The sequence below is a fragment of the Corticium candelabrum genome, chromosome 20 (assembly GCF_963422355.1).
Source record: "Corticium candelabrum chromosome 20, ooCorCand1.1, whole genome shotgun sequence".
NCBI lineage: Eukaryota > Metazoa > Porifera > Homoscleromorpha > Homosclerophorida > Plakinidae > Corticium > Corticium candelabrum.
Genome location: NC_085104.1, coordinates 4,824,366 through 4,851,120, shown reverse-complemented (window position 1 = coordinate 4,851,120; position 26,755 = coordinate 4,824,366). Strand labels below are relative to the sequence as shown.

At 39.5% G+C, this 26,755-nt stretch overlaps 1 protein-coding gene across 1 annotated transcript; it reads left to right on the top strand.

The window, feature by feature from the left end:
- Positions 1–21: 21 nt before the first annotated feature.
- On the top strand, positions 22–26,674 carry LOC134195475 (isoleucine--tRNA ligase, cytoplasmic-like). Its single transcript, XM_062664494.1, has 36 exons — positions 22–153; positions 227–302; positions 6,261–6,341; positions 11,995–12,027; positions 12,089–12,175; positions 12,237–12,319; positions 12,371–12,422; positions 16,213–16,426; positions 16,526–16,613; positions 16,673–16,733; positions 17,871–17,966; positions 18,025–18,147; positions 18,209–18,300; positions 19,067–19,165; positions 19,220–19,346; positions 19,417–19,490; positions 19,557–19,646; positions 19,702–19,806; positions 19,868–19,954; positions 20,059–20,142; positions 20,207–20,351; positions 20,488–20,608; positions 20,674–20,765; positions 21,424–21,620; positions 21,894–21,996; positions 22,128–22,211; positions 22,294–22,429; positions 23,139–23,224; positions 23,276–23,335; positions 23,392–23,487; positions 23,540–23,743; positions 25,700–25,918; positions 25,982–26,110; positions 26,168–26,308; positions 26,367–26,418; positions 26,483–26,674. Exons 1-36 carry the CDS (start codon positions 23–25, stop codon positions 26,536–26,538), a joined length of 3,804 nt encoding a protein of 1,267 aa, XP_062520478.1. The 5' UTR covers position 22; the 3' UTR covers positions 26,539–26,674.
- Positions 26,675–26,755: the final 81 nt, after the last annotated feature.

Below are 26,755 nucleotides of genomic sequence, written 5' to 3'. Positions count from 1 at the left end.
TGTGCCATCACGTGGAGTACTCATGGCTGTAGCCTCGTCGATTCTTCCTCCAGACTCTGTGAACTTCCCAGAAGAAGAGGAAAAGATACTTCAGCTTTGGAAAGATATAAATGCTTTCAAGAACACTTTGAAGCAATCTAAAGGCCGTCCAAGGTAACTGCTGTTTCATTCAGCTACAAATAATTAAGATAGAGTAACGCTACTTTCAATTGACATTTGATTGCAGTTACACGTTCTACGATGGTCCGCCGTTTGCAACAGGCTTGCCACATTATGGCCACATCCTTGCTGGAACTATCAAGGTTCTGAAACAGCACACACACACACACACACACACACACACACACACACACACACACACACACACACACACACACACACACACAACTACGTGCACATATGCTTGTAGCTCTCAAGTGAGTAGAACACAACTTCATTTTTATTAGTGATAAGTTATAATTGCAACGAAATGTATCGTCTGCATGATTCAAACCTATACACACTGCACAGCTTCTTTGCATATTTTGCAAGTACACTGTCACTGTTTGGGCCTAATAATTAGGCCGGAAACCACGCCCATTTCTCACATGAAAAGCCACGCCCATTTTCTACTTTTCTTGCTCGCAGTCTGTATACATCTAACTAAGTAAATATTATAAATTTCAAGTTACAAACAAGCTGCGGGACTGAGTGCCATCAGTGTGCGTATAAAGGAGTGGAAACGCTGTTACAGTCCGTGTCAAAAATGTTTTCATGGCTCGCTGCGATGGTCAATTGCAAAGTAAATGGCATTTTGATGACAATAGAATCTAGAAGACCAATTCAGTGCAAACGACGTTGACCAATTTTAGTATTTTGTAATATAGCGAGCGATATAGGTTAGCTAGTTAGTTAGAATAACCTGTGGAGAAAGTACCGTGGAGTGCAAGCAAATCATTAGGTAGCGGAGCTGCAGGAAATTCCATTCTTTGGTCAATCGGGTTGTCGACCTTAACTACACTTACTTAAAAATAGTTGATGGATAGGCTTCTGCATGCTTTTTGTTGCGGTCTTCTTTGACTCTTCTGTTGCCGGATAGCGTAGTAGACGTCTCAAATAAGTGATGGTCATGCTCATTTTCCGTGTCCACGACTTCTCAACACTGGTTTTATCATACTAAAATAATGATGTGTATTGTCAAAGATGTAGAGTCAATTAACATCGTTGATTGTCAACATACTACTCTGAGATTAAGCGGACTGTCACTGTTTAGTAACTTAAAATTATAGTTTTGCTTGAAGCGGAATGACACACCCAAAATGTTTGGGGGCTATAGCCTCTCCCAGTTCTCCCCCTCCCGACGCTACACCGATGCACTGTAAACCTAATCCACATGCTCGAGATGTGTGACTATACATATACCAAGTATGATTTAGGAAATGTATATTTTCGTTAGGCTACCTTTGTTTATAGTTAATGGAGTAGGTTGTGCTTTCGCACTCCTAAGAAGTTACCAAACTAGAATTTTAAAAACTTTTTCTCTGAAAAAAGAACTAGATGTAGGGATTGTATAAAACGTAATAGAAACAAAATTTAGATAATATGAACCAAAGCCAGACATCATTATTCAATCTTTCCAACACACATTCCCTACATTTTACCTTTAGTGGGTTGGAGGGATTCAATAATCATGTCTGGCTTTGGTTCATATTATCTAAATCTTGTTTCTATTACTTTTTATACAATCTCTACATCTATTTCTTTTTCAAAGAAAAAGGTTTTAAAATGCTATAATATTTTAACACTTGATATTCTATTGCATGTGTGCTAGCATTTCTAATTAACAAAGCTACTGTGTGAAGTACAACAGAAAAGAAAAATAAAGCCATTTTGCCAAGACATTGTAAGTACATAGACAGTAATTCTATACAAACCAGAAACACACTACCACTACCAACAACAACAGCAACAACAATAATTGCCATTGCAACCAACAGTATGAAAAACACTTTGCACTCATATACCTGCGAATGCTACGTACAGGAGTCCAGGGCTAACACCAGGACACTGATCAGGCTCTTTAGCATTGTCAACCTAATCCACATCAACATCAAGAGATCAAAGCTCATCTCTTCGGTTCAACTTACTTCCACACTCTAGCAGTAGGTAGAAAATTGTCACAAGCAGCTCTATTGATTATTAGAATTTTACAGGACTTACCTTTCATTTCTTATTCTTTCTTTCAGTCTTTCTCCTCTTCTGTGTTTGTTGACTTCTCACATTGTCACGTTGCAATGGCTTCGTCTAGTACAAATTGCCAGCGCAGCTTGATGCTTCAGGCTGCAGTCTCATTTTACCTTGGGTAAAGCCCAAAGCCTCCTACTAACGTAATCCTCCGTTTTGAAACATTCCGGCCTAGAATACGCACTAGATGGGTCTGAACATGCAGTTGGCCCATCCCACTGATTTCTCGCTTGTTTCACTCACATTGCCCATTTCTTTCACATCTTGGCATTGTTAGAGAAGTGAATCAAAACCACACTTTCTTTCTGAGCGCACTACTTCAGCCAGCAGACAACCAGACGTTTACTCTCGTGGGACATTTCTATTACCAGCATGTTCTTTAGCCACTTCAGATCCTTTTATGACGTCACGGCGGGTGTATGCCTACTATACATCTGCATGCAACTTTGCGCCTCAATATCTTCAAAAATATATCTTCAAAAATTTAACTTTTAATTTTTTGGACATACCAACATTAAGAACTAATGAAAAATGCAATAAAATAATTTTTGACTTTTTCATGTCAGTTACCTTTAATTAGTCACTACTCTAAACGAGTCTCACAGTTATTAGCTACTTACAGTGATTTGACAACCAGTTGTGTGTAGTTACAACGTTCCACGATTTTAAGTCATGTGTACAGCAGACAGTCTGCTTACACCTAGAAAGTCTCACTCTATATTCAAACAAGTACAAGTTTTGTAATTCATTATGTCATCTACGGCAGGCAGTCAGCTTACACCTAGAAATTTTGTATCTTCAGACAAGTGTCCAATTGGCGGCGGTAAGTTCAAGTGTACAATTTGTGGCAGTAAGTTCAAGTCAGGACACGACAAACACAGCTTGTCTAGAGTATCAACAGGAACTGCACTTGAACCTTCATAGAGCCACAACCACTGGTCGCACTATATATATCGCGGAAGAAGACGTACCGTCTTCTGCATTTTTGTGCATTCCCATGCAGACGGTTCCAATTCACCAGTAAAGGCAGCTGCAAACCCTTGCCACTACAATGTAGGGACTTGATCTCTCATTAGCGACTTCAACGGTGTCAATACAAGCACTATAGGATCCATGGAATATTGCCGGAAGCCACTGGCTGCTAGTATCAGTCACAGACCGTTTTTCAGATATGCTGAAGAACAGGAAAGATGAGCGACCTTCAAAAGCCTATTGGAAAGCACGGGCAAGGAGGTGAAGAGAAAGCATCTGAAGTGGCTTCAAATTCTAGCTGCACGCCGACCAGAGGCAAACTGCTGGACAAGGCAGTTGTAATGCATAGCTTCATCGTCGGGCATTGCTTGGAAGTCAACCATACCAGACAACACTGGATGGCCAGTCTAGAGCACTGATTCATAGAAGAGCTCTCCACTTACTGTTACACCTCACAAGCTGTAAATGCAATCACTTTGCTCATTTGTCTGGCACCTGCACACACAATAATGTTGTTCTGCTGCGTTCTTATTAGCATTCTCATCACCGATTGGCCATCTTTTTCAAGGTGGGGGTTTTAATTGGCATGTTTTGCAATTGAGCGAAGAAGGGCGTTCTTCCGAACTAGGTTTGATTGGCATAGTTCCCAGACCGCTTTTTTCTCTTTGCTTTCTTACCTACCCCCTCCACGTCACATGCAAAAAGTGGTCTAGCACCGAAGGCAGCCTGTCTCATAGGTATTATCATTGGATTCAACTAATCTGGATTGAAACCATCTTTTGAAGTGGATTGGCTTGATGTCATGTAGATCAAATTCAGATTCTGTGTCTAGTGTGGACATGCTTCAATTAGGAACAGTGTGGTAGCAATCGTTGTGAGTAATGTTGCTCTATATCTGTCTTCTTTTTATGATTGAACTAGCTCACTGGCCTGTTCTCCGCACGGGCAGGTTAGAGTATTCCCGTTCAGAAATATGGATCTGGGCAGAAATTGAAAGTCACACGCAGTTTCTTGTAAACTCACACCTAGGATACAGTATAGCTTATCTAATTGTCACGCAGGCATGATTTAGCACACTGTATGCGCTCCGTTTTTGATGTTTCAGTGTAGTGTAAGTGCAGTGACACATCTCTTCAGTGATCCGGTATAGCCGGCTATCAAACTTAAACCTTACAGTATGTACAAACACCATCAATTTAGTGCTGTAGTATAGATAAGTAAAATCATCTACAGCTTGCTCAGATAACCCAGTCTGATGATACTGGTAGATAGCATTGTGACGTAACAATGGCATGTGAACAAACAATGAAAATATATTGAATTTTAGAGTGAGCATTGCATTCTTAGTTATGAGAAAACAAAACTACGCCATGAGATTGAGTTCAAGTAACGGAACTTCTTTCAAATTGAGTCTATCAAGGGCATTCAGTCTCCTTGAGAGGCAAACAGAATAGTCATTCTACTTTGCACCCCAAAAGGGGACCCGACTGAAGGTGGAAGACGCCGCCACCCTGCCCATGTTCTTACTCATGCCAAGTTACGCCTGTACCCCAAATTTTAGCCTCGCAGGTGATCTGGTCTAGCCGGCTATCGAACTTATACATATATACAAACACTGCTGATTTTAGTAGTATAGATAGATAGATTGAATAGCATATGCATCCTAGCAGTGAAAGTGGAAATTTTGTTCTGCAGATGGTTTCCACACGGAACTTGGAGATGGTTATCTTTTGCATGTCCAACACATTTTGAACATGTATATTTGGTTTACTAAGTATTACTTCTCTCTAAACCAAATAGAACTTCTCTTTGTCAACAAGTGAAATTGTTTGCTACTGAACAACTTCTTGAGAACGGCTACTGTAATCTATTCTAGAACTGATGCTCAGAGTTGTAGAAGTTTTTCTAGTTTTGTGGCAAGAACAATCACTTGTTGCAAGCATGTGTTGGTGCAGGCATGTGTTAGAAACAGCGGAGGCTTTATTAGTTGTATCTGATAACGAGGATACTCTAAGGATTATTACAGTGTTGTCAGCCTGGGTAGACATTACATGCCTTGATTTTTTAAATCTAACATAATACTCTTTTTTTAGGCTAGTCAGCACTTAGCTGCATACCCATAGCATGGCACTTGCATCTTGTAGGCAAGCATGCTGCAATGCCACCAAGCAGACAATGTTGAATTTGATTTGAGATATGTGAGTTATTTTTGGTGGCATCACGTTGCACCTAATGTGGCCTTTGTTCTAATGCTACATGTACTGGAGACAAGCAAAATCTACGATGGGGTAATGCGGGGTGTTGCATATCAGGATACAAAACTGGGCACAGTCAAATCATACAAGTGCATGCACAAAATTTACAGTTACTTTAATGGATTGCTTGTTTCCTCAGTTGATCGATTCCAGCTAAGAAAGAGAACTTTGTATTAACTCTTGGTGCAAGAACAAGCTGTGAGAGTACTTTTGTTTGAGCTGATAGTGCAGGGAAATTTCTGATCAGGAAAGATCATTTGCAAAGTATGTAGAAAAGCTGATCACTTATTCTTGAATAGTCTAATTTTTGGACCATTATCTCATTTAAAGACACTCAGATGCAGTCTGGGATAAGTCTTGACAAAATGTCATATTATAACATAGAATGTGACTTGTGACCTGAACATAATAGGCATGGCAGAGGACACTAGAGCTTTTGTGTTTGTACTTTTATGGTAGGATAGCCAGCTGTTACAAACTGCTTTAGAGTCTGTTTTGGTCATGATGGAGATTGCACCTCTAGTAGAGAATGTGTTCACAGGTTGAATTCTTCTTTACTAATCAATTAGGTTCTTCTTGTTTCAATCTGTTATTTACTACTGGATATATAGATCTAGTGACTATATAATGTTGTGCGTCTAATGCTTGACTAGTATGTGTGCTATGGAAGTTATCAGCATCATCATTAAGATTGCGTTGCACTATCGTGTCATAGAATTCTTGCATAAATTTTTATTGTAAGGTTCTGGGGATTTAGTTGTGTATATAACAATTTGCACTCTAACTAATTTACTTTGTGGCAACATCTAGGATATTGTAACACGTTACGCTCATCAAACTGGTCACCACGTGGAGAGGAGATTTGGTTGGGACTGCCATGGACTACCAGTGGTAAGCTTGACTGTACATAGTCTTGTATTTTTGGACTAGTAAGTATGCTGGTTAAGTACCCAGACTCTCTGTGATCGGGCTTAGTATATATTTTTTGGGTTTGCAGTCACAGGCAATACATATTGTTTGAAAAAATTTAAGAGTTTATCTAGTCATTCGAGTGATGCTGAAATTGCAGTTTTTGTGCCTATTGCTTAGGAGAGTCAGCATCAGTATCGTTTACGCACTTTCTATATGGTACATGTAAGCTTTGATGCCATCTTTTGACTTTCTCTTGGATATTTAAATTATCAAAGACAAGGGGTTGGCTGTGTTGATATGTTGCAACAGTGAATAGCATTGCTTGTACCAGTTAGAACAAAAGTATAACTTCGGATATTCATCTTTGAGAATTATGTCTACTTATATGATATAAGTTGACTGTTCATAGCCAGAAATAAATGGCGGTAACTGGTAACAAATTTTTTATGCCTTTGCTGGCTACTTTGACATCTGTTGTGCTTAATATGTTAATAACTTGACACTTTGGGAAAATGTTAGGCAATGAAGAACTGAAGCTTACTGAAGTCATGTTTTACTGCTACAAGTACTGTAGTTGAAGGCAGAAACTGCTCTATAATAACTTTTACTCAATCTCTTAGTTGCAAGCATCTAGTTATTTGTTCCAATTCTAGTCTGTCAGATGAAGGTTATTTTTGCACATGCAAGCAATGAGTTGCTGTATTTCTTCTTCTATTTATGTCATAGAGAGCATGGGTCCAAAACTAGTTTTTAAATGTGCAGGGTCATGGTTGGACATGCGCACTTGAGCCGATCTCAAGTGAGGTAGTTTTTGCATCGTAGCTGTTGTACGTGAAGGTCACTAGACGAAACTACTGCAAAACGGGCTAGTTAGGTATTGATTGACGGGCACAACAGCAGTGTAAGCTTTAAACAATACAAATTTTTGGTGCTTACTGTGAACTGAGTGCTCTTGGTTACTCTGAGAGAAAGACATGACTATGGCAGATGCAACATATGGGAACGTGATGTGTGCTTTCTAGTCACGTGCAGAACAAAGGCACTCCGATCTGGCTCGAAGTTTGAGAGTGCTTGTCAAATTTTACCGAAACTGCAGTGTAGCAACTTCATCTTGAGGTTTTAAAAGAAAATTTCCCAGAACTACATCTAGAGAACCTAGAATTTAGCTAACGTAAACCTCATACTGCAACGTTGTGATTGTTTTAATTCAGGCTATAGAGAGACTTCAGTCAGGTTTGCCTTCAGTGCCAGTTAGAACATCTAGGTCTTCACACTGAGTGTTTGAAAAAGTTCACCCTTTTCAAAGGGATGCAGCGCATGTCTGACCGTGACCCTGCACTTTTAATTTTTAATTAAGTAAGCAAGTCTGAACAGTCAGCAGACAAGGCAGTGACAGATATCTCCTTTGTGAAGGACATTGTCAAACTTTAAGGCGGGTTTAATCGCGGTTTCCATCTGAAAGATGAGATTTACGTAAATCAGGTACCATAGTGAAAATGATGGTGATGGCCAGTAATGTTGTGGAGCTAATCATGTACAACGAAACTTTGCAGCAAAATGGAAGTGGGTCAAATCGGTCAGACACACGTATTTCAGGCAACAACTACAGACTTTGACAATGTGCAGTCATTTAGTGTAAGAATTGTTAGACAAGAGGAAGAGTAATTTGGAGTCATTTGTGTTGGCAGCTATGGTCATTTATGGTCAGTGGACGGTTCGGCCATTTAATTTTCTACATTTCAATTTTCATGTTTTAATTTTTCAATTTTCAATTTTTAGTAATTTTTTAATTTTTAATTTTTAATTTTTAATTTTTTACTTGCATTCTTATTTAAAATTGTTGTGTTTATTAAATTTTAATTTTTAATTTTTAAGTTTTCATATTTTTGTAAAATGGTTTTCATCTTTTGATGTGTTGATGCTTGTGATCTTTAGATTTATCTTTTAAAATTTGATTTTTAGGCACCTATGTGCTCAAAACTAGAAACTTGAACGCGCTGTTCGCTTTTCTATTTCTAACATGAATAGAAAATAGAAAATAGAAAATTGAAATGACCGAAGACGCTAGACACAGCAGGGGTCTCAGCGGGGGTCCCAGCAGGGCTTCCATTCGCACGCGTGTCTCAGGAGATCACGTTTACAACACGCTAGCAGTTGTTTGTTTTTACTTTGCTTTCCGTCACGTGCCAAAACCACGTTGGCAACTCTTGACAACTCTTATTATTATTAGTCAAAAACAATATGGGGAGATGCAAGTTGTGGTGACCTAACGTAGACGACGCTTACAAAACAACTGTAGTGGAGGCTGCGAAAGTCTACCCAAGAATGTCTTGCGGTGTGAGAAAGCAGTCGACCCGTCCAATTACTACCGAGCGGTGGTTCGGACTCTTCTAGAGCTGCAGTGCGATTTGTTTTGACGTTTATTGTTAGCCACTCATGGGGTTAGCTAACTCTTCTCACAAACAACCAGACTTGAGGCTTCGAAGCAAATCGTTTAGCACTAGGTGGGGTGTGAGAACATACGGCCACGCCTTTCCCTCTTCTCGCAAACAGCTACCTCCGCACACTAGCTACTATAGTGTATCGATAAAGAAACTCTCTGAACATCAAAAGCTACAGGCTTTCCAAATGTACAAAAGCAATTTGCTAAACGTAGACATCACCACCCTTGCTAGATCTCACTCATGATCATTGAGGGAATTCCCCGGGAAGGCACGCCCTCAACTTGCACAACCAGTTAGTATTGCAGTCGCTGTAATGGACGAGGCAGACATCAGACGAATGGTAGAAGAAGGCATTTCGCATTCAGAAATAAGCTATAGATTGAGGCGAAGACATCCTGGAGTTAGAGGACTTTCTGAGAGATCGGTGAGAAGATTTTGCTTTGAACACGACATCCACTCTAACTCGGGTGTGTCGAATCGTGAGTTGAGACAAATCGTTGAAGCCGGTGTTAGAGAGGTAAATTGTAAATATGTACATACTCTAAATATCTATATACATGTGATTACAACGTTGCTGAAATAAGGTTGGGCCAGCATACGGGAGGAAGATGATGAAGGGCTACTTGCAAACTAGAGGCTTTTGTGTATGGGAAAAGAGAGTTGGATGGGCTCTTGGACAAGATGCTCCTGGATATCACAGAAGGAGGCAAGCTCTTACGCATGGACGAGTAAATCCCATACCCTATTACGCTCAATACTGTGGTCACAAAATGCACATAGACCAGAATGAAAAGCTTGTGATGTATGGAGTTACACATGTCCTCGCCATTGACGGCTATAGTGGATTCATTCTTGGCATCATCACAATGCCTATCAAAAACAACATTTTGATTTACAGCCACTTATTCTGACCTATCTTGATACAATTTGGTCTGTGGGATCAAATACGAGTTGACCATGGGAAAGAGTTCATTTTGTCTCTATACGTGCAAGAACGCTTAGCAAATTTAAGGCGAAATCAAAGAAGAGCTCCCCATGTTCAGTCAATGTCAAGGGAGGTATAGACACCAACATGAATGACACACAATGATTAGGATGTGATTGTAATATACTTAATTCTTTAATTACCTAGAATCATCCAGCAGAAAGAATATGGGTGGAAGTCAACCAAAGGGTAATTATCCTGTTAAGGAATGCCTTAATGATCTGGTGGAAACCGACCAACTAGACTTGAACGATGACATTGTCAAGTTTTGTATCTCGTGGCTGGCTATGAGAGTGTGCCAGGCTGGAATAGAACTATTTGTTCTAGCGTGGAACAACCATCCTATTCCAGGTATAGGATAAAGTCTGCATATTACTGTCAATTAGCAACACACTTTGTGTAACTTTGCCTAGAAGGAAAGGAACTCCTAATCACAGAGTTCAAAATCACCAGGCTGTTAGACTTCCAGCAGGAACAATTCCAAGTGTAGACTACGCAGTGCAGTTATTCGAAGGAGAGGGAGGAATTTTGAGAAGGCCAACAGAATACGGCAATGATCCGATTGCGGACAACGCCATCCACTTGGCCAGAAGTCAATATTTTACATTAAACCACGGAACCTACAATGATCTCTACTCAGCAACAGTAAACGGCTATTATACTCCATTTCATGACGCTTGGCGATATTTCTATCATTTGACAATTACTTTGTAATAGTTGCATGATGAAAAATAGCCATTGGAGTACCGCTTCAATAGAGAACCTAAAAATAGCGACTGCAATACTAACTGGTTGTGCAAGTTGAGGGCGTGCCTTCCCGGGGAATTCCCTCAATGATCATGAGTGAGATCTAGCAAGGGTAGTGATGTCTACGTTTAGCAAATTGCTTTTGTACATTTGGAAAGCCTGTAGCTTTTGATGTTCAGAGAGTTTCTTTATCGATACACTATAGTAGCTAGTGTGCGGAGGTAGCTGTTTGCGAGAAGAGGGAAAGGCGTGGCCGTATGTTCTCACACCCCACCTAGTGCTAAACGATTTGCTTCGAAGCCTCAAGTCTGGTTGTTTGTGAGAAGAGTTAGCTAACCCCATGAGTGGCTAACAATAAACGTCAAAACAAATCGCACTGCAGCTCTAGAAGAGTCCGAACCACCGCTCGGTAGTAATTGGACGGGTCGACTGCTTTCTCACACCGCAAGACATTCTTGGGTAGACTTTCGCAGCCTCCACTACAGTTGTTTTGTAAGCGTCGTCTACGTTAGGTCACCACAACTTGCATCTCCCCATATTGTTTTTGACTAATAATAATAAGAGTTGTCAAGAGTTGCCAACGTGGTTTTGGCACGTGACGGAAAGCAAAGTAAAAACAAACAACTGCTAGCGTGTTGTAAACGTGATCTCCTGAGACACGCGTGCGAATGGAAGCCCTGCTGGGACCCCCGCTGAGACCCCTGCTGTGTCTAGCGTCTTCGGTCATTTCAATTTTCTATTTTCTATTTTCTATTCATGTTAGAAATAGAAAAGCGAACAGCGCGTTCAAGTTTCTAGTTTTGAGCACATAGGTGCCTAAAAATCAAATTTTAAAAGATAAATCTAAAGATCACAAGCATCAACACATCAAAAGATGAAAACCATTTTACAAAAATATGGAAACTTAAAAATTAAAAATTAAAAATTTAAAAATTAAAAATTAAAATTTAATAAACACAACAATTTTAAATAAGAATGCAAGTAAAAAATTAAAAATTAAAAATTAAAAATTAAAAAATTACTAAAAATTGAAAATTGAAAAATTAAAACATGAAAATTGAAATGTAGAAAATTAAATGGCCGAACCGTCCACTGACCATTTATAAGTTGCATCAATTTGAATTCGGTTTTTTCATTTCCTAAAACAAGTATTTTGTTGTGATTATGTTGTTGCTTTCTAATTGCTTTGTTATCTGTAATTATAGGCTAGGTGTCTTCTTTGGGTGTTGCTTTTGTAGCTTACCAGGACTTTATCTGTTTGTCATGAAGTTTAATATACATTGTAGTAGTTTGGTGTTTAAAATGATATATATTGACAGACAGACAGACAGACAGACAGACAGACAGACAGACAGACAGACAGACAAATTCCTTTCCAAACATGTGATTACTAATTGAATGACAAATCATATTTTATGGTATCATATTGATATTATTTGATGACGTGTATGTACAGGAGTATGAAATTGATAAGTCTCTTGGTATTACAGTGAGTCTTCACACTTTATTAAGTGGGGTGCATATTATGGTCAGTAATTGTGTTTTTTCAGAGTCCTGATGATGTTAAGAAAATGGGAATAGACAAGTATAATGCAGAGTGTAGGAAGATTGTGATGCGCTATGCAGAACAATGGAAGGCAAGAGCCTGTGAAGATGTTGCATTTGGTTTGTATTGACTTGTTTGCTGTGTCGTTGCAGTTTATTGTGTCTCGCTTGGGTCGCTGGATTGACTTTAACAATGACTACAAAACTCTCTACCCTTGGTTCATGGAATCAGTCTGGTTGGTCTGTTTTTATATGATAGAATGTTTGTCTTATTTAAGAAATTGTAGGTGGGTTTTCAAGCAAATTTATGAAAAAGGTCTTGTGTATCGAGGATTCAAGGTATGCTTACAGCAGTTCTATTGCTAATAGAATAAGGGCACTCTTATTATTATTCTGAAAGCTGAAGATGTGCTTTGTTTTGGTAAAACAAGACATACTTCATTCATAGTATTTCATATATTAAATACAAAATTCTGCAGGTTATTGGTTATATGGACTCTGCCCAAACATTTGTAATGTGCACATTTTGTTCATCTCAGACTTGGACAAAATTATAAGGACACCTGGCATTTTTGTGTCTAGTCTAACTTTGGCACTGAATTTTTCTCTAGCAAAACCAAATGTTTTTCGAATTTCTTTTTTCATGGATTGCGCCATTGTTAGTATGTAACATAGCTTGAGTTCAAGACTGCAGCTGTACTTACTACCTACTGCGCATCTAGTTTGCTTTGAAGAAGGAAGACGGCCATTCCTACTTTTCTTGTCTTTGTACACGTTCATCGCTCTTGGATGCTCATTCTTGGTATACAATCTAAGAATGCTCTGTAGTAGAGAGTGAAAGCAATTTTGTGGGTCCTTTTATCAACACTATGGAAAAAAGGCGAATCATCTGGTTTTGCGCATTGATTTCGCGCATGTGATCACAATTTGAATTGTTTTGCCATTTTAATCAATAAACAAACTTCAACGTATTCAAAAATCATGCGACACTAATTAATTACAAAAAATCCTGCTAAGACAAAAACTAAAAAAGTTATAGCAACAAAAGAATATTGACATGTCACTTTCGGTCCACGTTTTACGTAGCAAAATTTCAAACTGCTACCGCCAAAATGTCAGCTGCACTAAAACCGCTGCCCTTGAGACTGCCAAAACTTAGGCGATAAGTTAGCCTGAACGTTCAGCTGCATGCAGTTGCAGAGTCTTGTTTCGTGCGATATTTCACGAGTTGCAGTGATGCCTCCAGGCAAACAGTTGTGTCCAAAAACGCGAGGGAAAATTGAAGCCCTTCACTCAGTTGGCCATTCTGTGCGTCAGATTGCAGCTTTTGTCCGCCACTCCAGGAATTTGGTTCATCAGTGCCTGCAACAGCTTTCTCATGGCAGCAGCGATTATGAAAAACGACCTGGACGTGGGAAGGCAACGACAATCCGGGAAGATCATCGACTGAAGAGAATGGCACTGCAGAACCGCAGAGCACCATCACAACTGCTCTCGTATCAGCTGGCTGATGAAACCGGCAAGCAGGTGTCAAGTAGAACAGTCTGTCGTCACCTCAGTGAGACAGGAGTGAACGCTTGGAGGCCTAGAATAAAACCACTGCTAACAGAAAACCATCGGCGTTTGCGACTGGGATGGGCAACCATTCACACACAATGGACTTTGGATGACTGGAAATCTGTTCTTTTTACAGATGAGTCAAAAGTCAGCATAGGAAACAATGGTGCTCTGTACGTTTGGCGTCGCAAAGGTGAGGAATTTCTCCCTGAATGTTGTGATCGTACGGTCCAGCACGCGGCTAGTGTGATGGTGTGGGGATCGGTGTGTTGGCATGGTTGGGGTCTCTGGTGAAACTGGAAGGTCGTTTGGACAGCACGGCGTACCAACAGGTTCTGGAGGAGCACATGCTTACAGACGCAGCGGCAGTGATAGGAGACGACTTTGTCTTCCAGCAGGACAACACGCCAATCCACACGTCTTGGTCAACAAGACAATGGCTACGCCAGCATGACGTCACACTGTTGGACTGGCCGCCAAAATCGCCTGATGCGAATCCAATCGAGAACTTGTGGCATGAACTCAAAACTGCTGCTAACCGTCGCGAACCAAGAACTGCAGCTGAGCTCTGGAATGCTCTACAAGAGGCGTGGCAGCAGATTCCAGCCGCGCGTGTCCGGAACTTGGCAGAAAGTGTTCCGCGATGTCTGGACGCAATCAGGAAGGCGAGAGGCGGGAACTCTCGGTACTGAGGAACTGGTGAAGGGCTTCAATTTTCCTTCACGTTATTAAAACCGGCTTTTTTAAAAGCCACTAAACAAAATCAGAGAGAGTCTAACTTACGACGCTTACACAATCATGACGTCATACACTTTTAGGTCTTGTTTTCCACAATGCGAAACGTAAAGAAAACAATTTAGGGTCTACAGTATTCTCAAGAAACCTAACAATCAACACGGTAACTATTAAGTTCTTAACAATGTTGATAGTTGGTAAATTGTGACCTAATTATTGTGTTACTACATACCCACAGCAGGGTGTCCCTATAATTTTGTTCAAGTCTGTATACTATGGGTTAGGCCTTAAGCAGATCTTTGGACTTGTTGTATGGCACTGATTTATATTATTTATATTTGATGTTGGGTGGCAAATAATGAAGCGATAATAATGTCAAATACTAGCGACAATAATTGATATTGTTATTGTACTGGTGAGTTTATGCAAAACTAATTAGCTAATGCTGTGAGAGAGAACAAATGAGTTGACATTCTTGTGTTGAATTCACGTTGACGAACTGTGACACAAGGTTTGACTTTACTGTACAGGACTGTAATCTATACTACTGCATTCACTACACATGATGAGCACCTCTAGACAAGTCTAGTCACTAAGAGTCTGACCTCTCCTAGCCATTTGCAGTAGTTTTAGTTTTACACAAGATTCTTCCTTACCCTCATTTTTCCCGCTTCTCAAATGCTGCTCTCCTTTTCTTTTGCGAAGGTTCCAGACAGAGTGTTGCGATATCTTGAAGTGTGGAAGAAGGTAGATGGAAAATGGTGGCCTTAATTTTGCTCTTCTACGACCCAGACCAAACTCTTGAATAGACCTGGCTGTGCCTTGAAGCAATCAAGCTTACAGTGGCTACTGCAGATTTCTGTCCACTCAGCAGGATGTGTCGTACTCAGTAGTACTGTAGTCACCTGGACGACTCAACATCTCTTGTTCTCCCTATTTGCGATTTCCATTTTTTCTTAGCTTGGAGACCTTCGGAAATCGGAACACGCTTATGTATGACTTGCGCAAATTGGTGCATCTTGCAGCCATGCAACACCGAACCATTGTTTCACCACAGATTCCTTTGTTTACAGTACACGCTAGTTTGGAGGCTCCCCTCTGTGATGTGTACACTACACCACGCCCGTTACTGGAACTTGAAGAACTGGAAGCAACTTTGACCTGCTATTCCTCAGTGAAGACTTAACTTAAGAAATCTAAAACTATTTTCCTGTCATGTATGTAACTAGAACTATTGATTTCTAACATAAACGATTTTTGATTTTTACGTTGCAGTTACCCTTTAAAGTATTTTAACTTGTGACACATGGAATGCAATGCATGCTCTAGTATGCACAAATATAGATGCTGCCTTGTGAAAGCACTTCTTGTTTACTACAAACAAGCAGTAATATGTTGTAAGAGGAAGATTATATTTAAAATAGTCCTAAAGATATTTATCAGCCCCATAGACTATGGAAAATTGGATTATACATTGCTTAAATCATTAACAACAGTCTCTCTAGTTCCAGAAGCAGTCATTCTCAATTGAAGCGTAAATAGTTACACCAGACTACTTTGAAAATCTTGGACAAACACAAGATACACGTCATTGGTTGTTATCTCATTGTAAATTTCATTTGCTAAGGGTTGTTTACTACTTGTTGGTGTCACGTGTTTTTTCTACTCGATTCTACTATTTCATCTCTTTTAGATGTGCACACACACACACACACACACACACACACACACACACACACACACACACACACACACACACACACACACACCAAAACCAGAAACTGAACATTATTGGTGACATTTATTGGGTCTGACTTGATCTATTTTGTGTACTTAGGTGATGCCGTACTCAACAGCGTGCAATACACCACTGTCAAACTTTGAGTCTAGTCAAAACTACAAAGACGTTGTTGACCCTGCCGTAGTGGTTTCTTTTCCTTTGGACGAATCAACAGAGACTTGTTTAATTGCATGGACGACTACACCATGGACGTTACCAAGCAATCTTGCTTTGTGTGTTAATCCTACTCTTGAGTATGTCAAAGTCAAAGGTGAGACGAGCAGTTGTTTGTCCTTTGTCTTGGCTTTGCACTTGTTTGAGATGGGGAAGCAAATCAAATGATAGTCAAATTGAATGTTGTGGATGTCAGATCAGAGTACTGGCAGATTGTACATCATGATGGAGAAGAGGCTTTCAGCTCTTTTCAAGATGGAGGAAGAGTATGAAGTTCTTGAAAAGTTAGTACATGTTGTTACATTTGATTTTTATTGTGTGTTTTAATAACATTGATGCTTAGATTTAAGGGTGAGAGTTTGGTAGGAAAGAGCTATGAACCACTCTTTCATTATTTTGCTGAGGTTCGTACTTCTGAATAATGTTTTTGATATTTTGAGGGGAAGATTGTGTCTATTGTTGTGAAAGTTAGTTTTTAAGGACAACAAAGGGCTGCTGTAGAGAGAAAATTGACCAATAATTTCAATTTTGAAAGACAAATAGACAATGACATTGACCAGAACATATAAACATCTAGAATCACTGTCACTCATTGTGAGTCTTTGTGCATGTAGGTACGGTATGCGACAGTTAGAAATAACCAGTCATTAGAGACTGAATAAAAAGTGCACACCATGGAGATATGATGACATCAAAATTAATAATAGCTTGGCATGTTTTTAACTTGCTTGCGATTTTCTAATGTAGTGTGACTTGATAGGTGGCGATCCAGCAGTCTTGTGTTATACTTATATCTAATAAAGTATTCAATATCTTCCAGAAATTAACACATACACTAATCCAACAAAAAAATTATGAAAAAGATCTAGGACAAAGAAACAAATTTGACGTACACAACTTCGGAAACCACAATTACTAAATACTATTCTAACCTCAAAGTTTAAAGTGGAAGAGTTGGCTGCTTCAATTGTCAAGACTTCTGTGCTGGTTATGCATTTTTGGCATAAGCTAATGAACAGCTAGCTAACTGTAGTAGGCTAATTGAACAACACAGATTTTGCTGTTGTTTTATATCTCCAGTTGTGGCACAGATTTGCTTTTAATGTAGAGAAAGGTTTAACAGCTGGACTTGCCACAGTGCATGAGGTACATAAGATAAATCGTAATAAGTATGTAGAGCACAATTTTATAGCCAGCCATACGTTTCAAAAGTGTGTACTTGTTTTCAAGTGATGAAAGTTGTAGCTCTGATTATTAAATTACAGTCATTTCATGTACTGGGACAGACTACTGATTGCTAACGCTAACTTTGGAAAGCCACAAATATTTCATGTTCATGTTATATATGCCAGTACATTTGTTACGACAGACTCTAATTTTGGTATTGGCACTATTCTACCAGAAATCAGCAACCTGCCTTGTGTCGTGTAATTAAAGCATTTTATAGCCAGAGGTTGTTTGAGAATGGCAGTATATTATGTATAGCTGGCACTTTGAAGTGCAACAAAAGTAACATAGTACATGTAGTACTTTTTTGATAGGCGAAGACTCATGGTGCATTTCGTGTTTTTTCTGACAATTATGTGACTGATGAGACTGGAACAGGTGTTGTCCATCAGGCTCCTGCCTTTGGAGAAGTATGTTGTTATGATGCCTGTTAGTTAAGTGTGAAGGAAAGCACATGTAATGCTGCAGGATGACTACAGAGTTTGTATGACTAATAATGTCATCAAAAAGGGGGAACGTCTTGTGTGCCCTGTTGATGACAGTGGACGATTTACTGCTGAAGTCACAGATTTTGCTGGACAGCATGTTAAAGTGAGGCATATGTTAGTAGTATTGCTTTTTGTTTTCACTAGACTTGGTTTGCTGCATTCAGGATGCTGATAAGAACATCATCAAAATGTTGAAAGCAAATGGCCGTTTGGTACACAGTGGAACATTTAAGCACAGTTATCCTTTTTGCTGGAGGTATTCTTAGTGGTCACTAGTTTTGTTAGCCTCGAACTTCTAGACCAGAGAGTGCTCGAAGTGCGCGAACTCTAGTCTGGATCGGAATGGTACCAAAATGATTTCGGAAAATAGCCTTGTAAGCCAATTAGTGTCTTAGAACCGAAATGTTGGTTGTAAATTCTGTTTGGTTTAGCAGTAATTGGTTATGCTAAGTGCACTAACGCTGATATTACGAGTGTGAAATCCTCATGGGTGGCTAAGTCTATGCCAGAGCCATGAATGAAGACTCTGGTGCTTGCACGTTTTTAGTTTTAGTTTCAGCTCCAGTTTTTTTATCATCTTTTCAAGCTTGTGGTGACAGGACATGCACAGCAGCGTTGGTAGACCATCACCTTTGACAACTGGTCGAGCAGTAGTCTCACTAGTCGAGCGGTTAGAGTAGCTAGCATTCTGCCGAAGAACCAAAGAGTCGTCGTTTCATGCCATCCACCAAGATATCGCCGCAAACACGGCAGACTTCTCTTCTTCGTTTGTGAGATCTCATGGCATTCACTAATGATATGTTTGCATAATGCAAAAGCATGGTATCTTTCCATCTCATTATTGAACTAGGTAAAACGACCCTAGGTTGTTAGTCTACCATTTAGCATTGCTTTTTGATAAGTACTTTCGAAATCATTTTAGTATCATTTTTGGCCGAGACTAGAGTTCACACGCTCTCTGGTCTGGAATTTCGAGGCTATATTTTTGTTGACTCAGAGTCACTGTTCATGTTTTACCACAGGTCTGAAACCCCTCTGATCTATCGAGCTGTGCCCAGTTGGTTTATCAAAGTTGAAGAGATTATAGATAAACTCCTGGAGAATAACAAGAAAAGTTATTGGTAGAAGATGTTGCATTGCTGTATTGCACAATCTTGATTTTTCGATGTCAACAGGGTACCTGAGTTTGTGAAGGAGAAGCGTTTTCACAATTGGTTGGAAGGAGCTCGTGATTGGTCAGTCTCTCGTAATCGTTATTGGGGCACTCCCATTCCAATTTGGGCAAGTGATGATATGGAAGAGGTAGAAACAATGTGATCCAGTGGTCAGTCTTTTAAACTGTTGTGTTGACATGCAATGGTTTGTGGGTTAGGTAGTTTGTGTAGGATCTGTTGATGAATTGGAGAGATTGTCTGGGGTCCGTGTGACTGACCTTCACAGAGAAAAGTGACTGATCATTGATAGTACATAGTGTCAATTTGTTTGATTATAGTCAGTTATATTTGAATTTAGTGTTGACAATATCACAATTCCTTCTGTAACTGGTCAGGGTGTGTTAAGGAGAGTTCCTGAGGTTTTTGACTGTTGGTTTGAGTCTGGGAGGTAAGATAGTGGTTTACTAATAAGACAGTCAATGGAAAACCAGTCTGTTTGGCAGCATGCCTTATGCACAAATCCATTACCCTTTTGAACGGAAGAGAGAGTTTGAGGCTGCATTTCCTGCAGATTTTATTGCCGAAGGTGTTGATCAGACACGAGGCTGGTGAGAATGTGTTGCTGTAATATTATAATGATGTTATTGTTGATCAGGAGAGTGAATTTAGGTTCTACACTCTGTTGGTAATTTCAACTGCTTTGTTTGACAAGCCGCCGTTCAAGAATCTTATAGTCAATGGTCTTGTGCTAGCAAGGTATAGAATGAGGGGCAGATAAACTTTGTGACCACACTGTTATAAGTGTATTAACAATTAACATTATCATTATTTGTAATTTACATAGTTTTTTATGTCTGCAGCGATGGAAGAAAGATGAGTAAGCGATTGAAGAACTATCCAGATCCCATTGATGTTGTCAGTCGTTTTGGGGCTGATGCTCTCAGGTTTTATTTTAGTATTATAAGAAAATATTTTAATTAAGTGAGCAGCTATGTTTTTATTTTTCAGGCTGTATCTTATTAATTCTCCTGTTGTTCGAGCTGAGACCCTTCGATTTCAGGAGAGTGGAGTGAAGAACATCGTGAAGGACGTATTCCTCCCATGGTACAATGCGTGTCGCTTCTTGTTACAGAACATTCACAGGCTACAGAGAGTAAACTCACATTTCTTTATTATAGACAAATATTAGGTTGTTGCAATAGTTGAGCAGCTATGAGTTCATTTTGTTTTTGATTGGTGCTGATGTATATAGAAAGCCGTGTGGTGAGAAATGTTTGTTTCGTATTTAGGAAGATGGTATTAACTTCCAGTACAATGAGAAAGCTGTTGGTTTGTCCCACAACTTCATGGACAAATGGATCTTGTCATTCACTCAGAGTTTAGTCAAATTTGTTCATGACGAGATGAAAGGTCTGTCACATTGCTATTATGTTGTAGAGTACCATGATGTGTTTTCTTGTCTTTATTTGTTCTAGCATATCGACTTTACACTGTTGTGCCTCGACTTGTAAAGTTTATTGACATGCTGACCAATTGGTATGTAAGATCCAACAGAAAACGATTGAAGGTCAGTCATAGGAAAACTTTCATTGACATATGTTTTCATGCAAAATGTAAGTTTTACTATCAGCTACAGCAGTAAACGCTCTCTGTGAAAGTTAGTGTATTGTGTTAAGCCTGGTTCACAATACACCTCGCGTCGCGTCGCATCAAAGGAGGTCGTTTCCGACGTGACATGTTGGATAGGATTTGTTCCTATTCCAGCTCGTCGTGTCGGAAACGGCCTCCTTTGATGTGCATTTTGCAGCAAACATGTTAGAGAAACAATGGATTTTGCACCTAGTGGTGTTAGTGGTAATAGCTGCTATGCAGCAGTGTGCTGTCATTATTAATTGGATGAGTCTTTGTTATCAGATTTGAAATGTGCAGAACTTGACTGATTTTACTGTTATCCTAATTTGCACGAAATTGCATGGCAAGTTTGCTCATTTCTTGCTGCGGTTTACGTTAGTTAAGTGCTGATTTTTTGTGTACAATTATTGTTGTCATTGGTTACCATTTCAGTGGCCTAAGTGATGTAAGCGATTTTAATGATAGACATGATATCTTTCAATACAACTGATTTAATGAGACTGATGGCCAGTTTTATGTTTTCTAATTTATTATTTATGCCTTGTGTGCTTTTTAATAAGTGTTTTGTTTGTGTGTCTGTGTCTTGACTACAGGGTGAGGGAGGGCAGCAGGATTGCCTTAACTCATTGTCAACATTGTTTGATGTTCTGTACACAATGATTCGTTTCATGGCACCCTACACTCCTTTTTTGACTGAACTGCTGTACCAGAAGATGAAGTTATACATCTCTCGAACATCATCGAGTCAAGAGACTGACAGCGTCCACTACTTGATGATTCCCACAGCAAGGTTACTTGTTATATGGAAGCCACCAGTGCATAAAACCAGATGCACTACCTAGAGAGAACATGATTTTAAACACATTGTATGCAATACATGTACACACATTGGGCACATGCTCGCATGCGTGCACGCACGCACACACACACACACACACACACACACACACACACACACACACACACACACACACACACACACACACACACACACACACACTTGCATCAGACACACCACACTGGGCATGGGGTTGCAGAATATGTTATCACTGCATTGGTTTAGGGTTGAGCTCATAAATGAGGACATAGAACGAGTATTTCAGCGTATGCAGACAGTCATTGAACTTGGACGGGTTGTGAGAGATCGAAAAACTTTACCTACGAAGGTATGAATGTATCTATGTGAACTGCATAGTTTTTAGATCAAAATCTGTTTATGGTTATTCACTGTTTTATGTTGATAATTTTTATGGCTAGTTGATGTCAGAACTAATTGCAGTGCTATGTTTGTAAATAGTATCCTTTACGTGAGGTGGTTGTCATTCATGCTGATCCACAGTATCAACACGACATTCAGTTAATGCAAGATTATATCAAGGAGGTATGTCGGAATGGTGTTGTAGCTTCTCACATATTATAAATTTTGTGATCAAGCTTTTTGCTTGTTGTATGTTGTACAACAGCAATTGAATGTGAGAGTTGTAACTATAACGAAAGGTCGTGAGCACTATGGTGTAAGTCTTCACGCCGAACCAAATTATCAAGAGTTAGGCAGACGGCTGAAGAGTGAATTTAAACAAGTTGCAACAGCAGTACGAGGTAGGTGTAGTTAATAGAGTTATCAGCATAAGACAAGTGCGCATGCTATTTCTGGTGAAGAAGCTTACTTGAAGAGTTTAAGTGCTCTTTGTGCATCTGTCGGTATGGTACTGTAGTATGTGTCATCTGATAGCTTCATTGAAACAGTATTTGTCGGAGCATGACCAGGTAGGTTAGATGAGAGGAACTCATGGAAACAGCTAACAAACTATTTAGAGTTTTCTATGATTTTGTATGTAAATGACTGTAACATGGATTTCTACTTAAAAGAGCATAGTGCCAGTACATTTGCCCTTTTAAAATACAGTCAGACTGAGGCTCATTATTTTGACACCCGATAACCTGACACCCTCACTTTTTGACAAACGTACACATGAAACCAATTTAAATGTTTCACTGTGTATTTGTACGAATAATCTGACAGTTGCATTAGTCCAACATAAACCAGTGGGACAAACATGGTTGGAATAACAAGGTCTGACTGTATTAGCTATGGAACTGTCGGTGGTTAGTGGTAGAAGAGGAAAGAAGACAATAAGGAAGTGAAAAAACAAAGGACCTTTTGTAAAATAATTATAGTGGTTACTAGCTGAGTATCTATTTTTGATTGAGGTTAAATTGTAACTGGTCGGCTTTCTTAAACACTAAAGACTATGATTTAACATAATGTGCACTGTGGTATGTTGTGAGATGTTGTTATTATGTGCAGAGTTGAATGATGAACAGCTAAAAGAATATCAGAAGGTAGGAGAAATCAAAGTTGAAGGTTACATGCTGTCAGCTAACGATCTAAAGGTTGGTGTGGCATGAGTGTTTGCTTCGACTGTTAGTAATCATGTGTTATAGATTTCTTATAGTTTCTCTGGTGAGGGGTCATCAAAGTATGAAGCTGACTCAGACAATGATGTAATTACATGAGAAGTTTGTTAATACTAAGTCATTATTTTATGATGGTATCGTAGGTACTTGTACTATTGAATATCACTTCTGACCAGTCTATGCTGGATGAAGGTGTGGCACGTGAAGTTGTGAACAAGATACAAAAGCTTCGGAAGAAGGTATTTTGTAGTGGATTTTACTTGCTTTCACTATGTAGTTTATTCTGTTTAGGCTAAGTTGCAATCATCTGATGCTGTTACAGTATCTTGCAGTGTGAGTGCTGTTCCTGATATGCCAGCTAGTGGCCAAGCTCGGCTTGTTGAAGTTATGACAACATATGCCGACTACATACAGACAGCAGTCAAACAACCGGTAAAATTTGGCACGAGTGATGGAGATAGAGGACTTTCTTTCATTATCGAAGAAGATGCACAGGTAAGCATACATGTAATGAGGTGCATCTATCGTTGTGTTTGTTTATGCAAGTGATACAACTAGCATATTTAGGTTTTGTGATGATGAAGCTAATTGCAATATGAGTGCCAGACCTACTTTTGCTTGGAGTCGATTGTTCTTTGCTTTGACATATTGACATACTTATACTATTGCACATGATAATCAGTAATGGGTGTGTCAAAGCATTATTACAATCTTGTTGCTGCTCTGGCGCTGAAAAAATGACTTCACGCTGCATCACCAGATGGGCACCCTTGTAATGTGAGGATTGTTCTTGTAATGAAAACACTGAGCATGATCTTGGAGGTTCACTTGACATCATAGACTACGAAAGAGTAAGTTAGTGATAGCTAGGCTGGACATGAGAACTCATTACCGTGGAGACTTTCCTAAGCTAAATGATATTCTTTTGTGTCTTGGCATTTAAACAAAGTCATTTAAGTCATACTAATTCAAGAAATACGTTAACAAATATGATAGGCTAAAAGGTTATCGTGGCCTGGAAGTCAGTCTACAGCACATTTTGTAGCCTTCATAGACTTCAGTCACAGTCCAGTTCAGTTGTTGCGTACAGTAGAATGAATGTGATCTGAAACTAACTGTATCTGCTAGCTCATTGAATGTTGCATTGCCAGTGTGGTTTAACTTTGCTGAGTTTAATTTGCTGTCTTTTTGGAGTTTGAACTTATTACATGCTCACCTGTCCTTCGCAAAAGTGCGAATGGTTGTGTAGTTTGAAGGAGCAGCTTTGATTTAATGCACAGAATAGGCAGTGTCGGAAGTTGTCGGTATTCAGTATAGGCAAAAGAACAGTTTGCAGATCTAGCAACTTGGGTTCATCATATTGAAATGTTCTAGTTGACACGTACATGCACACACACACACACACACACACACACACACACACACACACACACACACACACACACACACACACACACACCACACACACACACACACACACACACACACACACACACACACACACAAACACACACACACCTTGACCTTGATTCCACCATGCCCACTATGGGTTTGGCAATGCAGCGTAATAGAACACGCTCTATTCTGCATTTCGTAGCAACAGATGTTTTGAGTGACTAGCTTGCTAGGTTAGCGCACTCTAGCCTCTCACCGTCTTCAACTTGCCGAAGGTTGAAGTTAGCGTGTATTTCCTCCCTGGGCAAGGGAACTACCAGAAATACAAGGTCCCATGGGGTAACACACACACACACACACACACACACACACACACACACACACACACACACACACACACACACACACACACACACACACACACACACACACACACACACACACACCACACCACACCACATCTTGGGCATACCATGGATTTGATTATGCAAATTTCAGTGTGAATGGGATACAGTGCATGTATAATGTGAGTCTCTGATCTAAAGAATCCATGCTTCAGTACACATTCAGCCATACTAGTGTGCTTGTATATACAGTAGTCATATGGTTCTAGATCACTCCGTCATTTTGCATTATCTCTTAATTAAATATTACTGTATTACGTCGCATTTTACAGCTTGCTGTTTTATGACAAAGTGTAGCAGTCTGTCATTGTACTCGTATTCTGGGGTATGTTACAGTCACAGTAAAATAACTTTACTTTGCATGACCTGAGGGAGTTGTGTATCTGAAACAGGTTATATGCCTGTGTTACAACAAACCTACTTGTGAGAATGCAATAGATGCCTTCCACTACAACAGAAACCAGAAACTAATCTCATTTACACAAATATGCTGTTAATAATTATTATTAATATGATGTTTTTGGACAGGCAACAGGTTTACAAACTTGTCGATCACCTGCAGTGTTTTTAGTGCACTATACATGCTACATACTTTGATACCAGAAGTGCTACAGTTCCAAAGTCAACGTATCAACATTTTGATTTTATGCAGGTGAAAGGCATTTCTCAAGCTATTTTACATCTCGAGATCCATCGTCGTGCATTTGAGACTTCACCAGAACTCCCATTTTGTTCATATTGTAATGTTGAATGTCGAGTATCTGAAAGAATACCATTAGGAGACGTGCATGAAAGAACACTTCTTGGAACTGTGTTGTTGGAGAACCCAGTTGGGCAAAACAAACTAGATTTTCAGTCATTTCTGCAGGAAGTCAGTATGATCTTTGTTCAGTTGTCATATAATATTATTTATGATCTGAGTTGTCGGGTACAGGTGAAGGTGTTATTCAATTTAAGAGGAAAAACAGTGAATCTGACGTCAGATGCTCTACCTGCTGGTGTGGCAGAAGGATTTGACATTCAGACATTGAATAAGCAAACAGTGATTGCCAGCACATCCTCTGTATGTGATGTAACTTGTTACTGCTGGTATAGCCAAGCTAAATTGCTTCTTCTTCAGGTTGCTGCTAGGAATGAACCAGTGTATCCTTCTCCACTTGTTCCATTTGTGAACATAGAAGGTGCAGGAGTGAAGGCTACATTCCTCTTGAGAAACCCATGTTACGGTTTGGAGATTTCAACCAAGACATTAAAATCACTGGTAGGTTGTGACTATTACAGACGTCAGTGTGCACCTGTCATCACTGATCTGCTTTTAGGTGACAAAAGTGTTTGGAAACGACACAAGTCAACTTAGTTTGTCTGTTCAAGGTACCAATGCACTTTGTACATATAAAGGGTATGAGTACATCTTAGTTAGAAATTTCTGTTTCAGGAAATCAAGGTGGCAATTTGTCACAAGAAGACATTAAATTTGCTCTCCTTACATAAGTACAAACTTTGAAGTGTACAATATGTGTGATGAGTTAGGGTTGAAGCAAAAACAATTTGATTCAATCTGTGTACCTTTCAACTAACAAGATCCATAATGACGAACCATACAATAGCAACCATGTTGAATCTGAGTCTTACTAATCTACTAATCTGCTTCCACACCTTTGCTGACACGTCAGTATTCATAAGGGTTGCAATGAACATGATAAAACAT

Coding starts and splice junctions, on each gene's coding strand:
- LOC134195475 (XM_062664494.1), top strand. CDS start 23: ATGGCTGTAGCCTCGTCGATTCTTCCTCCAGACTCTGTGAACTTCCCA. Junction 26,111..26,167: donor TGATTGCCAGCACATCCTCT/GTATGTGATGTA, acceptor CTTCTTCTTCAG/GTTGCTGCTAGGAATGAACC. Junction 26,419..26,482: donor ACTTAGTTTGTCTGTTCAAG/GTACCAATGCAC, acceptor TTTCTGTTTCAG/GAAATCAAGGTGGCAATTTG.